Source organism: Dryobates pubescens, chromosome 26 (assembly GCF_014839835.1).
Source record: "Dryobates pubescens isolate bDryPub1 chromosome 26, bDryPub1.pri, whole genome shotgun sequence".
NCBI classification, from domain to species: Eukaryota; Metazoa; Chordata; class Aves; order Piciformes; family Picidae; genus Dryobates; species Dryobates pubescens.
The window spans coordinates 7,930,293-7,946,508 of record NC_071637.1 but is presented as its reverse complement, the minus strand read 5'-3'; the positions used below and the strand labels follow the sequence as shown (position 1 = coordinate 7,946,508).

General features: G+C 42.3%; 1 protein-coding gene across 1 annotated transcript in view; it reads right to left on the bottom strand.

Annotated features, from left to right (window-relative positions):
• Positions 1 to 4,339: 4,339 nt before the first annotated feature.
• The window catches only part of BCAS4 (breast carcinoma amplified sequence 4), a 39,009-nt gene continuing 27,132 nt past the window's right edge, over positions 4,340 to 16,216 (bottom strand). The window contains exon 6 of the mRNA XM_054173353.1: positions 4,340 to 4,453. Within this exon, the coding sequence (XP_054029328.1) occupies positions 4,349 to 4,453 (105 nt within the window). The 3' untranslated portion in view covers positions 4,340 to 4,348. The remainder of the gene's footprint in view (positions 4,454 to 16,216) is intronic.

The window sequence follows — 16,216 nt, the reverse complement described above, 5'->3', positions numbered from 1 at the left end:
TAAATTGCTGTATTGTGCTTAATGTAAATATTTGCTTTATTACATGCAAGTACTACATTCCTGTTTGGTAACTCCCACCTTGCTACATTCATTCCCTGTTTTGTTTAGTTTTTTTCCCCCCCGAAGCACTCCGCAGCTCTGCTGGGGGCATGTTTGTATGGTGCTTTCTTACTGAATAGACTGATACCTTCAAGGTCCTTGCAAAAGGATGAAATCTCTTCAAGGAGATCCTGCAGAACTAACTTTGGCTCCATTTGTCTTTACTATTTTAGCATTTTAGAAGAGTAATTTATAAGTAGGATTGTAGGGATTTGCTTGTTCTGCATCTTGGAGAAACAAGGTCTATGACTGACTTGCATTTTTCAGCCCTTTGTACTTCGATGAAGGGAGATCACTGTCCCACATTAAAGTTCTCTAGAAGTCCCATCTCTCTGAAGCACTGCACACGGAGCGTGAGCAGCAGCAAAGGTATTTGAGCACTTACCCTTTAGCCATGGAGGACGATGCCTTGCAAGCTACAGCCTTGGCTTGGCTTTGAAGAAAAAGTAATTTGAATACTAAACAAATAAATCTGTTTCTTAAAATTTGTGACTACTTTGGTCAAACCATTCCTGCATTTGGGCAAGTGTGCAGTACAGCAGGCAGCTGCACCACCAGAACCTTGAGACAATGATACATTGAAGGGACTCTAATGGTGATGAGGACCAAACTATTCCTCATGAGAGCAGCGAGTTTGGTTTAGGCATATGCCTAATAAGTATACGAGTGCCTGCTTTTGGGTACTTTACAAGAACTAAACTGACCTGTGATATTTTCATGCCAGTTGTAAAGGAGAAAACAGCTCTGTGCTCTTCATTTTAAACAGCAAAGCTGTTTCACAGGGACCTTGAGAAAACATCCAGGTATCTCTAGCAGTCTGGGGTAGATATAAACTGTACTTTCACTAAGATAATGAACAAGCCCCTCTGTAAGCCAAAGAAGAGAATGTCTGTGCTCTCATGTTCTGCAACTTGTGCTGCTGATGCTCTTCCGAACAAGCGTTTCTGAGTTTTGTTGAGCTAATCACACGTGTGAAGTGACAACTGGAAACGGTTACCTTTAGGTGAGGAGTGGTTAGGTTTGTCTTGTTCTTCCCATCCCCCTTACAGAAGGAGATCGTACTTCCATTCTGCTTTTTTAACTCAGAGGAGTGAAAGATGGACTAGCTCACAGTTGTGTACTTAAGTGGTAGAAGATGCATTTTAAGGACAGGAAAAAGACTTTTGTCATTTACATCAACAACAGCTTTTGGTGCTCCTCTGTCTTAAAAGAGAAATGATTTGAGCCTCAGCTCATTTTGTTAGCAGGCTTTCTGAACTATTTAATTGAAAATAACTTCCCAGTAAATCACCTGGGAGGTTAACTGCCGCTCAGCTGTCAGACACCAGGCAGTCAAGAGTCCTACAGACGGTCATTCCTTGCTAACAAAATTTGGTTAGGCTTCTTTCTCTTTCCCTAGGCTGCTCTAGTTGAGAGGATGCTGCTGTCTTTAAAAGACATTTCAGATTTCATTTCATCCAGGGTTTAAGAGGTTTTACAAATACGTATTTTTAAGAACTTAGTTTGCCAGTAGTGCAACAGCCTCTGCTAAGCAGTGAAATAAACTAGATACCATCTTAGGAAGCTGCATTATATTTGTCTCAATATCTGGCAGTTAAATTTAACTCTACAGTTCCATTTCTAAATTCTGAGCTCCTGTTTACTGTTGTCAGTGAACAGCAGGACTACAAAATATGAACTGTCTAGAAGTACTTCAGTTGCCAGAAAATTCCATGATAGGAAATGCCATTTTATAGAGTGAGTAAATTAAAGGTCTTGCACAAAAATAGTCTGTCTTACGAGCAATATCATGGAGTGGGGGTGGTGGTTCTAAGTGGCATAAACTCTCTAGTATTTCAAACAAGTTACTCTTCAAAGCTGGAGTTCAGCCTAGACCAGAATTCCTCTCTAGATTTGAGGCTAACCACACATTTTTGAGGAAGTCCAGAAGCAAAAGAGGTAAATGGCCCAATAAAACTGCAAGAACCTTAAACCCAGTTTGTGTAATCTTACCATGTCGCACCATTAGAACTTTAAGAGATGGACGTTACCCAGTTTTACAGACATCATTGATACTCTGTAAGAGAACGTGCCAGCTTCACTTGCAGAGTTACCCAGCTCAAGCTGGCATTTAAATGCTGCTGTATGCAGTGGGAGACCTTGAAAACCCACTAGTTTGTCCAGGCTTTGACCAGCACAGGAGAGTGGAGAGACCATTAACTTACTCTAAAAGAATTAGTTTCAGCCAGTTCATCTGAACTGAAGCAAAGAGGATGTCTTTTCCATCTCAAACATGCTACTTGAAATCTAAAGGTTGTAACAGCTGAGAATGAAACAGGAGGTGATCAGCATGGACTCTTTTTCAGAGCTGGTGAGCACCTCAGAGGGCAAGGACAGCCTGAGCCTGTGAAGGGTAGCTCCATTTTATGTCTCCCTGTATTTTCATGGGTGTGCAATGGGTTTGTAACAGCTCCTGTTCTGAAGCACTGCTCATTGCACTGACCAGCTGAGATGCAGTGGCTCAGCACTACACTTTTCTTCCTCCTTTCGGTTCCACTGCTCTCCTTCCATCCCCTCCCCCTCCTGGAAGCCAGTGAGCTTGCCTCCAAACTAAACAGTTCTTATCCAGCAGGGACAGACAGGCAGCTTTTTGCTAAACTCCCAGTTTTCTATCCCGTGCATCAGACACTGAAGTCACACTTGAGCTCCACCTTTTCCTTTGAATGCTGTGACTTAACCCTTGATACTCACTTGGAGTTCAACTCAATCAAAACCTCTGCAGCAATCTCTGCATTGAAGTTTTATTTCACAAGCTCTTCATCTTACTGAAATTGCAAGTGACATTTAATGCTGCCATCCTCTGTTCAGCAGGAACATTTCTGCAGCAAGAACTTGCTACGTAACATGGATTTATGACCCTTTGAGACATGGATTTTTCAAGACAGAAACCTGACTATTCACCAGGTATTTTAAATTCTAGCATTCTTAGCACCAAGAACGAGCAGGTTTCAAATCTCCACTAATACAGCTTCAGTAAACAGCTTATCATTTTGTAGTACATCTGTTTCATACACTCTGGTATTAAACCAAGTTTTATTTCAGTTTTTTATCAGAACCAGAAGATTCCAGGAATAAGCTGTGTGTACTGTCTTTTCATTTCTGTTAATAAAGAAGCTGATATTTGGATAAACAGGTTGGTATAACTAAGAGTATTTTGTTCCTTTCATAACTGATTTGCCTCTCTAGTATCAGCGCATTTGTCATCCTCCATTACAACCACCTGCATTGCAGGGGCAGACATTGACTAGCTCTCTCTCCTGCTTTATATTTTAATTCAACTTTATCTTTCATCATCAGTCCTACTAATAAATATGAAAAGGTTGAGTTCATTTATTTCTGCATCAGAGAAGCATTGGTCTCCATGGTTACTCAAAGCCATGTAGCTTTACTTTCACCATAAGCTGGGGTTTTTTTTCCCCTCCTCACAGAATTGCACTGAGCCCTCCAGCTCGAGTTCTTCCACAGGTATTTTTAAACCAAGAGAATTGATTTGTATTTCTCCATGTTGTGCTGTATACAAAGCCAATCATCTGAAAAGCAGCTAAGGTCCTCTCTCTAATGTTCCTTGTTCAGAGAAAAAAAGAGTGAGGCTTTTTTAGAAGTTGAAAAGCCAAACACCAAGCTACAGGTGTGGAGAGGAATTCTGCTACTTCCGGCTAAATGGCATCTGCGGTACAAAATCGTCCATCCAGAAGTCCAGCTTTGCAGAAAGTTTATTTCTACCATTCAAGTTCTGGTACACAGCAACTTGTGAAATCCTGTCTCTAGTTTGGAACAGGGCACTGGAAGCTTCAGCCATGTGCAGTTTATTGAATGACAATGTTCTGACAGTGACACATTCTCTTGTAACATCTGGACATTGTGAGGCTGGCAGCACTGGCTCATTACTGGAGGGGTTTAAATGCTACACTAGGGCACTCTTCAACCTTCTCAGCATTTTAAAGTGTGGAGCTAAACAAAGTCAGGTTTTGTGTTTTCTTCAGTGATAGGAAGCTTATCAAGTAAGTGCCACCTACTGTGATCAAATCTCAGAATAAACAAATGTTCCAGCCTCCACCTAGCTACAAAATTACCAGAAGTTCTCTGCTTCCCTTGTGAGATGCTAGCCAAAGGTCTGAAATACAACAGTTGCTTCTTTCTAACGTGGTAAAGTGTGAGGCTTAAGAACAAACTGCAGCTGCCTTTCCTAAAAACCCTTTTGTTAGTCAAGTCATTGGTTTGGATATTTAGTACCTACATCATTCACAGGGAAATAGTCTTCTGTTCGGTAGAGTTGTGGCAGGTCACAGGAGCGTGCCGCTGATGGAAGCTGACTCTGAAACAAGAAGAGAACAGAAATCAACCTTATTGTGAGAGGAGGAAACAATACTTTAAGGAGTTGATCATGTCAAAGAGACATGAGGCTGGGGAGAGGAGTCAGCAGCTCAGAACTGAAGTTCCTTTCCAACACATGTACTTGGCTCTGTAAACAATGCTGAAAATGTGAAGTTGTTTACTTTCAGACCTGATTCTACAGACTCTGCAATCATCTTAGCTGGATTAATATCGAGCAGATAAAAATAGAGTAGAACACAGGGGAAATCAGTTTTAAAGCACAGAAAAATGTAAATGAATTAGTAACTGCAAAATACTGGCTACAGAAGAAATATGGAAAGGGATTTGGGGTTGCTTCTGGGGTTTTTAAGAACTCAAATAATTGACTAATCTTGAATTAGGGGGATTAAATGATATTTCTGTAGTGCAGGAATTCAAACCTCCAGCTAAAATCACAGTCTCAATGGAAAATGAAGAGCCTTTCCCTCCCCTAAAGCTAATGGTCTTCAGGCACCTAGACTGGCCATATTTCCAGATAACAGTTGTGAGTTTCACATTTCATTTGTACATAATTCTCATCCATGTGTTCCAAGATGTACATCTAGTCACAGACATTGCTTGGGAGTATCCCCCGCTAATTCTCTGGCATAGATCTTGGCTCTTCACAGACACCTAGGCACAACTTAAGAGGTAAATACTAATTCATATTAGGACCTAGAACTGGCTCCCAAAGCTGCTCTGTTGTGCTGGCGCTGTCAGAGCAGGCAGGATGAAAAGGGCTCTGCTGACAAACCCCCTGATTTATACATCTCAGCAGTAAGAACAGTGTCCTCAGAGCAGAGCACTTGCTCCTTACTTGGATACACAAACTTTGCTGCGGGGAGAAACACGCTTCCATTGATAAAACCCAACAGATGCATGTGGGTTTAACCTTTTCACATGCAGGCTCAAAAGGAGATAAGCTCCTTTCAATGGGCAGAATTTTTCATGCAAGATGTAAATTTTTTCAACTAAAAGTCAACAGTCACAACTCCTGAGTATGAAAACATGAAGAATCTCAACTGATCATTTAAAAACTACTGGCAAGGAAGTTCACCTCTGCAAAACAGAAAGGAGAAAAATCCCTGGCCAAAGGGATCTGTTTTGTTTTCCAGAAAATAAAAGCAAAGCTAACTGGGATTTTCAGAGTAAAATACTCTGCCCTTCATTCCTCGGGCAGCACTGCCAGTGGTCATACCAGCAGAAAACAAGGCAGGGATAAGTGTTGTGAATTACAGTAATTAAGAGGTTGAGTGACAATCTGTTTGCAGCACGCCCTGATCAGAGCAATTAGAGTTAGGACATGAGCCTCTCAAACCGACTTTAAAAGTAGACTCTAGATTTCCTATGGCTCAAGGGACTTCTGTCCCACTCTGTACCACTGCTGGATCAATAGTGAATGAGGCAAAGATCCCAATCCATACACCTTGACAGTATTTTTTGAGGAAGGGGTCTGAGAACAGCTTTCACAATGGTACAAACACCACACAGGGTTAAAAGGGCATGAGGAATCACAGTGCTCTGCACATCACACAGGCTGAAGATAAAATCATTCCTTTGTGGTTAGGCTGCTGTGAAACCTAAAAGGAAGAATGATATGGTTGCCTGCTAAGGAGGAAAGGGAAGAAATGGCTTAAAATTCCAAAGCCTATTAAAGTCATCAAAAGAGAAATGTTTAAGTAGTAACAAATAGCTTTTCACCTGTATACACATTACTTATGGCTGTCACAATCTAATAAAGGCCAGATTATGGCCCTTAGAAAGTAGGCACTCTCATTGGGATAGGATCCGTACTGTAACATACAACCACTAGTGGCACTGACTACTGCAGCAGTTTGCTGAAGGCTAAGTGGCCATAAGACTAAACTGTGTTTATGTCTAATCCAGCTATAAAGGCCTTGGGCAAGGTTTGATCATTCCACTGGGCTCTGTAAGCATCTGTGACACCTATTTAGTACAACTACTTAAATCTTTATTTCTCCTTTTTTCTCTTAGGTCAGGTTTGAGACAACCCAGCACAGAGTAGTAGCAAGCATCCACTGCACCTGAAAAACACAAGCTAGAGGCAGATCTCCATTGAGATGCTCTGTATTCTGTTCCAAACTTGGGAACTATTTATTAACTTACAGATTCAACAGTGAATGTCCTCATACAAGGGTGGTAGGACTGGAATAGGATGCCTAGGGAGGTTGCAGATGTCTCCTCCCTGGAGGTGTCCAAGGCCAGGTTGGATGAAGCATTGAGCAGCTGAACCTAGTTAAGAGGCATCCCTGCCCAGAGGTTGGAGTAGATGGTCTCTAAGGTCCCTTCCCACCTCAGCCATTCTATGATTCTGTGAATTATTAAAGGAATTCCAGAGGAGTTTAGCATTTAGAAGGAAGGGTAACAGGTTTACACGAGGCTAGACCAAATAGTAGAAATGAAAGGATTAAAACACTGGAGAGAGCTTTTGACAAATAAAGCATACTCAACAATTCTGCTCTTGCAGGCAAATAGAAGAAGTGGCATGTAGAATCATGCCCAAAAGATTAAAACTTCTGGTGGAAGCTTTAGAGACTTGAGGCAGCTGTGTTTTAGCAGGCAGCTACGTTATGCAGGGAGACAGGTTGTGTGACACAATACCTAAAGGCAGGAAAAGCAGCCCTTGAGAAATGCAGTTTGAAGCCCCTAAAAGCCAAACCTCCAGCTGATTGAGCTAAACAAATGAGAGCAGTAAGAAAATGACCCATTTAAGCACATTGGTTTCTCTGACAACTGCAACCCAGCATCAGAACAGCAAAGCTGGGTCAAAAGGTGATCCCTTACAGGTTATATCACACCCCGGAAAGAGCTTAATTCAGAGGCAGATTCTACCTTTTATTGAAGAAAAATAAATGCTAGGCTGAGTGTGTCTGCTTCCCCAGATTCATTTTCACAGCCAGGCTTAAGCCAGTCTGCACAGCAACACTACTGTGAGTGCTGTTAAGATTCCTGATGTGAACACAGAAAGGTGTTTCCCTTCAAAATAAGTATCTACAAGATAATCTAGAAATGCATGGAACAGGGGCACTTTAGTTCTGCTTTTATGACACAGATGTAGGGCATCCACCCCTCTGGGACCATGAGCCCACAGTTGGTCCATCTGCCCCTGGCCAGTCTCACTCCCAGACAGATCAGGGACAGGCAGCACTTCACCTGCTCATCAGGATTCTCACACTCTGGGAAGCAGCAAGGCCAGCACAGTAGGTATGGTCTGTCTGTGGTGCAGGGGCGCTGGCATAGCCACCAAGTGCCCAAACAAGGAGATTTGGTATCACTAGATGGATTTCTGCCCCTATTCCATGCAGTATGTCTTATCCAGGCTGTTGCAGTGTGCCTGAGTGCTACAGCCAGAACACTGAGCTTTTTCACAGGCAGAGAAAGTAAGATTACCTGAGAAAAGGAGGAGGGATATTATTTCACACAGGCAAACTGAGGTTAATATTCTATATGTGATGTTTCTGGAAACTTAGCTGGTAAGTTGAACCCTCACTCTTACTCTGGCAGCAATCATTCCAGATTAAAAACCATGACCAAAGCGGGGGGGAATGCCCTTTAAGGTTACCAAATTTAAAGCCTTGGTAGTTCAGCTTAGTAGCTGAAAGACTTATTCCCCTACACTGAGCTCCTGATCAACTCCACTGCCTCAAAGCAGAGAAAGGAGCAGTAATAAAGTATTTCCTTCACTCTGCTGGACTGCCGTGCTGGCTTTGCCCTGAGTGCTAGTCATGTTTGCCGAGTTCCTGCATCCACTTCTTACATCTGTTCTCTTCCACCTGAGGCAGCTCAAATGTACCTGTCCCTGGACACCAATAATCAGACTTGCTCCTGTTAGTTTGCAGCGAAAGACTGCCAAGCTTTTTGGAGTGAATCAGAACCACTGCAGATAGCCAAAGAAAATGAAGCAACTCTAGGAGCACTTCTGCACAGGAACCTGCCACAGCAATTTGAACTCTGCTGTGAAAGATAAAATGACATTCTGGGCTATGGGGCAAAAGTTGTTTTTTAGATTTGGTCATTCTCACAGGTATTAAAATCAACACCTGGACTATAGAAACCAAAATAGGACAAACCTAGTCAAGAGGTGTCCCTGCCCAGGCAGGGAGGTTGGAGTAAGTATCTTTTAAGGTCCCTTCCAACTTAAGCCATGCTATGAACTGAAACTTGTTCCTTCAGCAGCTCCAAACCCAAGCAAACATCCCCACCTTTTTCCAGCAACACAATGTCACAAATGCTGATTTGGATTCCTCTCAGTCTTCATTTTTAATACAATTTTACATAACGATGGTAAAATAATTTTCATTTATACTAAAAAATAACTAAAGCTCCAAAACTTACTTCTTAAAAACCTACCAACTTTGACTTTACCAACCAGCCTCCTTTTGAGTGCTGCCAACCCATCCAGCACAGCTGCCAGAGGACTCCCAAGAGACAAGTTTTGGGAAAAGTTATGACTTACAGAACCAAAATGTTCTTCACACATCAGCTCTGATGCTGAGCACAACAAATCCTCACCCCCATGTTCTCCTCTGTTAAACACTTGCTACATACAAAGTATTTAACAAGGATGTTTTTAAAAGAGAAGGGATCTGATGTCCATTATTGCCACATCAGAGACTCTTCTTCCACTTAGGCTGGCTTCCATAGTAATTCTTCTCCCCCATCTGTGGGGCTACCAACCTCACTGTGCCAAGACAGAAGAAACTCAGCTCTTCTCTAAAGTATGTGCTGAGGAAACATGCCACTGAAGGTGTAACACAGCGTGTCACCTGCACAAGTGGGAAGAAACAAGCACTAAGGCTTCTCCTTAGCTAACTAACAACTTCTCAGAAGCTTCATAAAGGGGTTTAACCAGGGTCAAGGATCCACCTTTTAAGTAGCACCTTCAAAACAGACTGAAGATCGAAGACTAATCCTAACAGCCTTACAAACTAGTCAAGCCCTACTGCACCTTAGGAAATCAAGGCAGGAAGGTTGGGCTGGATGTCCCAATGGAGAGCAAGTCATGGCAGAGCCCAGATCTAAATCAGGACTGACAGGAGAATTCTAGCAGAGCCTGCAGCACTGGTTTAAAGCTTCACCACTTACAGCTATCCTCCCCATTCCTCCCCCAGAGGTTATTTTTCTCTCCATCAACAGAAGGAAGTGTGTTGCCACATCAGAGCCATGCCAGTTCAGCCTGGCACACTACCTTTGATCACTGATGAAGTTTGTACTAAGGTGCCAAAACTATTAATTACAAAAGCAAGAGCATGGGTGCAAGTTCTCCTCTTCAGGAGAGGCAGAGAGAATAATGTGAAACCTCTCCAATTTTCAGAACACAAGCTTCAGACCCCCGTTTTGGCTCATCTCCCATACTGCAGGTATTTTATGCAGCTGACTTACAAGACTTGGATTCCATTCTTGACTTCACACACACAGCACCTTTGCTTATCTCAGCAAGGTAAAGAAATCTATCATTCTATAAGCCCAGAGTGTGACTAGATGAGGAGCCCAAGCCACAGAATTTTGTTCCTGGGAAAACAGAAAAATCTTTCTCTGACTCTGGTACCTGTGCCCCTCATGAGCTGGAGTCACCCAAATGGGACATCTGACCACACCCACAGCATTCACAAACATTTGCAGCAACCTCTCCAAATTCTCTCTTTACAGAATTCTGGCTGAACACCACCTTACTTTCCCCCTTTTCCTTCAAGTCTGTGAGATTAGTGAAGGCTTTCCAGACAATTATTGACTCATGCACTGATTTTCTTATCTCTGATTGACCAACAGGTGTGGGGAAAGAGGGGGGAGAGAAGGTTCTTTCTCTAGTGTTCTGTTACTAGACTCCTTATTAGAGTACAATGTAGAGGTTGAGGCACACTGTTTGCAAACACAAGGCAATCATACTACTTTCTAGTATTATTTATGGGTCTCAAAAACACAGTAAATAGCTCACAGACTCACTGTGCAGGTCTCACTCTTCAAACAGCTTATGAAGCAAATAATACACAACAGAAATGGGAAGTTTGCCAATCAGAATGAAGCTCACTCCCTCCTCTGTTGGCTTTGTAACTCAGAAGGCACATGCCTTACTCTTTTTTAACATGGTTATAATATCATTTCCATCATAAATCGTAAGGTTTTTTTCTTCCTGTTGTTCCAAATATTCTGGGTTAGCACTTCAGAGCAAGGCCAATTTTATGCAAGCTCCAGAAATTACAGCTTTTGGCTGTAATTAGTTATTAACGACAACTTTTCATTTATGACTAGGATCTCATAGGGGAAGAATAAATCAGGCTTCCCTTCATGAAGTACAGTGCCACAAAAACATGTAAAACCAGTCAAAGAGCTATTTTCAGTCCATAAATAAATAAATAGAATTTAGAATAGGCACAGGAGGAAAGGAAAAAACCCCAAACCAACAACCCACAACATCCTTTCCCCCCCAGCCCAATCTCTTCAGCAAAGATCTACTCAGCAGCTGCAATAATGATCCCTGCACAAATCAATAATCTTGCTGAAGCCAGGGCAAGTACAGTTTATTAGCTGTTCAGTAAGGAGACAGAAAAACAAGGATGCAGTGGCTCCTCTCCTGCCAACCAAGTGTGGGATGCAGAAGAGATGTGACAGCTTTGAAGAACCTCGCCACAAAAACGTGTCCTCTGTGTGTGTACAGTCTAAGCTTCTGTGCTCGGGCTTCTTACCCACCAGGCTTTCTCCTCTCCGGTGACAGATCTCGTTTCTCACTAATATAATCATTTTCCCAATATGCTGTTGCCAGAAGGAGCATGTCCTTTAAAAAGGAAAGTCTGGGTTTGTTTTTCTGCTACCACTTGTGATTGGTCTGACAGGCTGTGTCCGTAAGGCTTCCTAAGGCAGCCTGCCCTGGCTTCAGAGCACTCAGCCTCTCTCTTACTTCCGAACAAGGCACAGGAATATATTCGGGGCTGTTTCTCATGTGTTAATCTTCAGGAAAGTCAAAAGGGAAGAGGAGTAAAAGAAAGAATGAGACAAACTAAGATAAATAGGAACAATAATACCTAGTATTTCTATCTGCAGGAGCACAAAGGCCAGAAATTGGCCATTTGACTTTACAATATCCTTCTAACACAGCATTCTCATTTCACCAGTAAGATAACTCCATGCATTCCTTGTCATGGCTTTTACTGCAAGTTCTGCTCCCAGAACTACGAAGTCCCTGTCTAGTGGCACAGTCTGTGGAAGTGTATGCAGCAGGGGCAGATCCAAAAAGGGATTATTACAGCACAACGGTGAAAGAAAACCAACATTCACCCAACAACAACAAGAAAACCCCAAACAAACAAAGCCCCAAACAAACAAAAGCCCCAAATAAAAACACAACACCAAAACAACAACAAAACCCCACACACCAAGAAATCCACCAAAAAAACCCAAACAAATGGAAAAAAAAACACCAAACCAAAACAACTAAGCACAGCACCAGAAAAAAAAACCACAACAAAACCCATGGGACTAGATGGATGCATTTGAGGATGCTAAAGTTGCTGCTGTCAGTCATCTAAAAGGTCAGGGCAATCAGAGGCTGTTCCTAACAACTGGAAAAAAGCCAAATTTCATGCTTTGGTTTTTTTTTGTCTTTTCAAGAAGGCCAAGGAGGAAGCTACAGGGATCTACAGGATGTTCAACCTAACCTCAGACCCACAGAAAATGTGAAGCAAATCCTTTTGGAATCCATTTCCAGCACTTCAAAGAAAAGGAGGCGACTGAAAAGAGTCAGCACAGATCTAATGAGGGCAAACAATGGTTAGCCAACCTAATTAACAACTGACTAGAAAGCAGCTTTGCAGAGAAAGTACTGGTGCTCCTCAGAGCCAGGAAGCTGAACCTGGGTCAGCAGAGATCTCTGGCAGTGTCAAAAGGTAATAGCATCCTGCTATCAGTACGAGCACAGCTAACAGACTGAGGGATGCGATCACTTCCCTCTATTAAGGTACAAGACTCTGGTCTGGTGATCCCCAGTTCATGAAGTATTTACTGCACTGGCATCCACGAAGCAAGTCCAGCAGAGGACAATCAAGATGCTGAGGGGCTGGAGCACTTACATTATAGGGAGAGGTTGAGACAGCCACTTTCTTCAGCCTGAAGAAGTAGTGCAATTTAGTTGATGTTTTCAACTATCTAATGAGCGAAGACAGAGCTGCTTATAGAGAAAATAGAGTTGGGCTCAACTCAGAACTGCACAGCAAAAAGAAATTTAAAATCAACCTAAAGGCAATGGACATCAGTTGTGGGAAGAAGAACATCAATCAGACATATGGAAAAAATCTACACAATGACATGGTCAAAGACTGGAGCAGTGCCCAGAGGGGCTGTAAAATCTGCCTTCTCAGAGATGTTCAAGGCTTGACAAGACCCTGGCCAGCCCAGTCTAACTTCAGTTAGCTCTGCTTTCAGCAGGGAGTTGGACCTGATGACCTCCAAAATTCTAACTTATATTATTCAACAATTGTCAGTGAGGTGCAGAGGCAATAAATTACTTGAACTCTGTCTGTGGTCTTAATCATGTTAACCCTGAGCTTTGAACTCAGCATTTCTGTGCTGTTTATTCCATTCCCTTACTGCCAGGCTCCCCATGTGGCATTAGGGTTAGACAGGTTTTGTTAAGCAGGTTTTCTGCCTACTTGCACAAGTTAAATTACAAATTCTCAAAAACCTGCAGTGCTGCACTCAGATTATTCAGTGGCACCCCAAGCAAAATGTGCAAAGTCCAAGTCTGCTGCTATGTCTGTTCCTCATGTCCAATACTCCAAATTAATCTAATCATTACTCACTAATCTATCACTTGCTGACAGTCTCAGTCCTAGGGAACTGACAGTTACATCCTCAGACCTTGAAAGCTGGTGTTAAGAGGCCGTTTCACAAAGGTGCTGAAGTGAATGGCTAGGGAGTCTCACCCAGGCATCTTATCCTGGCTTTCAGTCTTTCTGAAACCATGAGTTAAGGCATAAACAGCAGATTCCAAGGCTGTCACTCCTAGGCTTTTATGAGCAGGCTTCTTTCTTTATTAATGCAGCGTCTGAGGCAAGCACATACAGTATCAGAATAGTAATAGCCTCAAATGATACATCCCTTTGCAAATCAATTCATACCAACACATTTTCTCATCCAAGATATTTAAACATTTGGAGCCTCTTGCACACGGAAGAGCAGCTGAGCTCCCCAAGGAACAACTCAAAGGGTTTTCACTTTCTGGAATAATATCACAGGCAGAAGTAAACAAAAATAGCATCATCCATCTAGAGCATGAAGCAGCATTATACACAGGAGGAGTCTGTAATTATTGAGGGAATCAGATAAGGCTAATTAAAACTAAAATAAAATAGGTTGACCAAACAGACACAACAAAGCACAAGTTGTTGACACCCCTTTCCTGGGTAAATGATTCAGAGTCTGCAGTACTAGCCAAGTCAAGGCAAGAGCCTACTTCCCAAGCTGGCTCAGTGTTCAATACTATTGCACTACAAAACAACAAATACAAAACTGAGCAAGGAATGCCCAGTTAAAAAGAATAATCACTTCCCTCAATCTATCAGTCATGTTTCTCCTGACGCTTCCAAGTTGGCCTTCTCTAGTGGCACACTGCTAATTCATGCTTAGCTTATCATCTAAAAAGATCCCTGGTGGTCTTCAGCCAGTCAGTCCCCAGCTTGTACCATAGCAGTCTTAGTCCATCCCAGGTGAAGGATTCAGTGCTTGTCTTGTTGAATGTAATAAGATCCACTGGAGCACATCCCTCTGGCCAGCTGATGTCCTTGGAAAGGCAAGCCTATTCTGGAGCACACCCCATAGTTCACTGTGATCCACAAACTCAAGGAATATACATTCTGTCCCTTCCTTCAGGTTACTGCAAACTACTTCTGAACAAGCATCCAGGTAGAACACAAACATTAACAACTACCCTTTGAGTCTAATCACTATTTTCACCTATCTAGCAGCCCACTGATCTACATCCTAACATCCCAATTTGGATACAAGGATGCTGTGGGTGTCTCTATCAAAAGACTTCCTAAAGACAAAGGACACCAACTGCTCTCCCCTTATCCAGTTACACCACAGTCATATCATTCCTGTGACTTCACAGTCAGAACAAACTCAACATTCCTGATAGAGAAATTGTGCTAGAAAAATTATCCATAAAGTATTAAAACAGGTCCTAGTCCTGCTATATTTCCATATAAGGCAACGGGAATGGAAAGCAGACAGCACCTCGGACAACCCAGCAGATACTAGAAATGTGGCAAAACTGGAAGCATTAGATTTAGCCTGGCAGATTATACAATATCCTAACACTCACTGGGAAGGCATTCAGACAAACACTGACCCACCCACAAGTCACAGGAGATGGAAAATTGCACTCAGTTTCCAAGAGTAATACAGCAGGAAACAAAGATCAATGAGGTTTGGCTTGTATGTCAGCCTCCCGTCAGCGGCTGTGATGCTGCTCTGCAGTAGTACAAGAAGAAATCTGTCCACGAACACAAGAATAGCCAGTGTGCCTACACTGCTGCATCAAAGCTTAGTAACTTGTCTCCAGCTGAGACCAACAGCTGATGATTAGAGCATAAAAACATGGCAAGTATGTGGCATTACTGCCTCGAATATTCTCCTAACCTACAGGAATTTTCAGCATATGGGTTCCTAGAAACAGAGAAATAACTTTTCTAAATGACTTGGATCCAATTTAACATAAATCTTAACATAAATCTTCTTCCATTTACTACCACAAGAGTAAGTTCCAAACTTCAGTGATATATTGCACAAAATTTCTCCTTTAGCTAACTTTGAGACTATTTCTTGGTAATAATTTCTACTTACTGTCTCACGCAATTTTAGATTTCAAAGAACTCCAGTGCATTCTTCTTCAGTGTGGAAAAGACTAAAATCATGGTCTGCTTAGCTGTTCCCCAGAGGGATGTGGTTCCAAACTCCCATTCCAGATGCCTTTTCTAGTTGTGCTGCAATAGGACCATAGCTTCAGCCAGTATTAAAGATGAAGCCAGAGATTCCCAGTGTCACACAAAGGTTTTCATTTTTGCTTTACACCTGTAATAATTCCTATCATTCCATTTCCTTTCAAGTCAAAGATGAGCTGAAGGTTTTCATGAGGCCATGATGTTTTTCTTTAGTGAGAAACATGAGTTTAGAAATCAACCCATACATGTAAGGCTCACTCACATCAACCCCATCTGCATCGCCTTGAATTACGTTTTGGCTGCAAGTTTTTCTGCTCAGTCTCCCAATACTGCAGGGTCTGTCTCTAGCTCCCTGCAGTTGGCATTTGATCTCAAAGCAACTGTTAACAAGCTTTCTGATCTCATTGTATAGCTCATTTTCTAACTCATCTGTGAACACTGAACAGTATGCTAGAGCTACAGCTAGCCCCTGAAAGACTTCCTCCCAAACCTTTGCTCAGGAGCTTTGCAGGCCTGTAGTGGAACATATATGAATAGTGACTTTCAGCAGCCTGACAGGAACATGGCCACAGTGCTTAAGTGAGGAGGAGAAACAGCCCAAAATAAAAGTAATACTAATCCCCTCACTGACAAAAGTCTCCATTTCTTTCTTCTATAAAAAGAAATACAGCTTCGTCTTTGTAAGGATTGATACCAAAAATTGCTATTATGCTCTGAAAATGATTGTAACAGTTTGGGTTTACAATCCCACATGGTCCTGCGACAGGAGG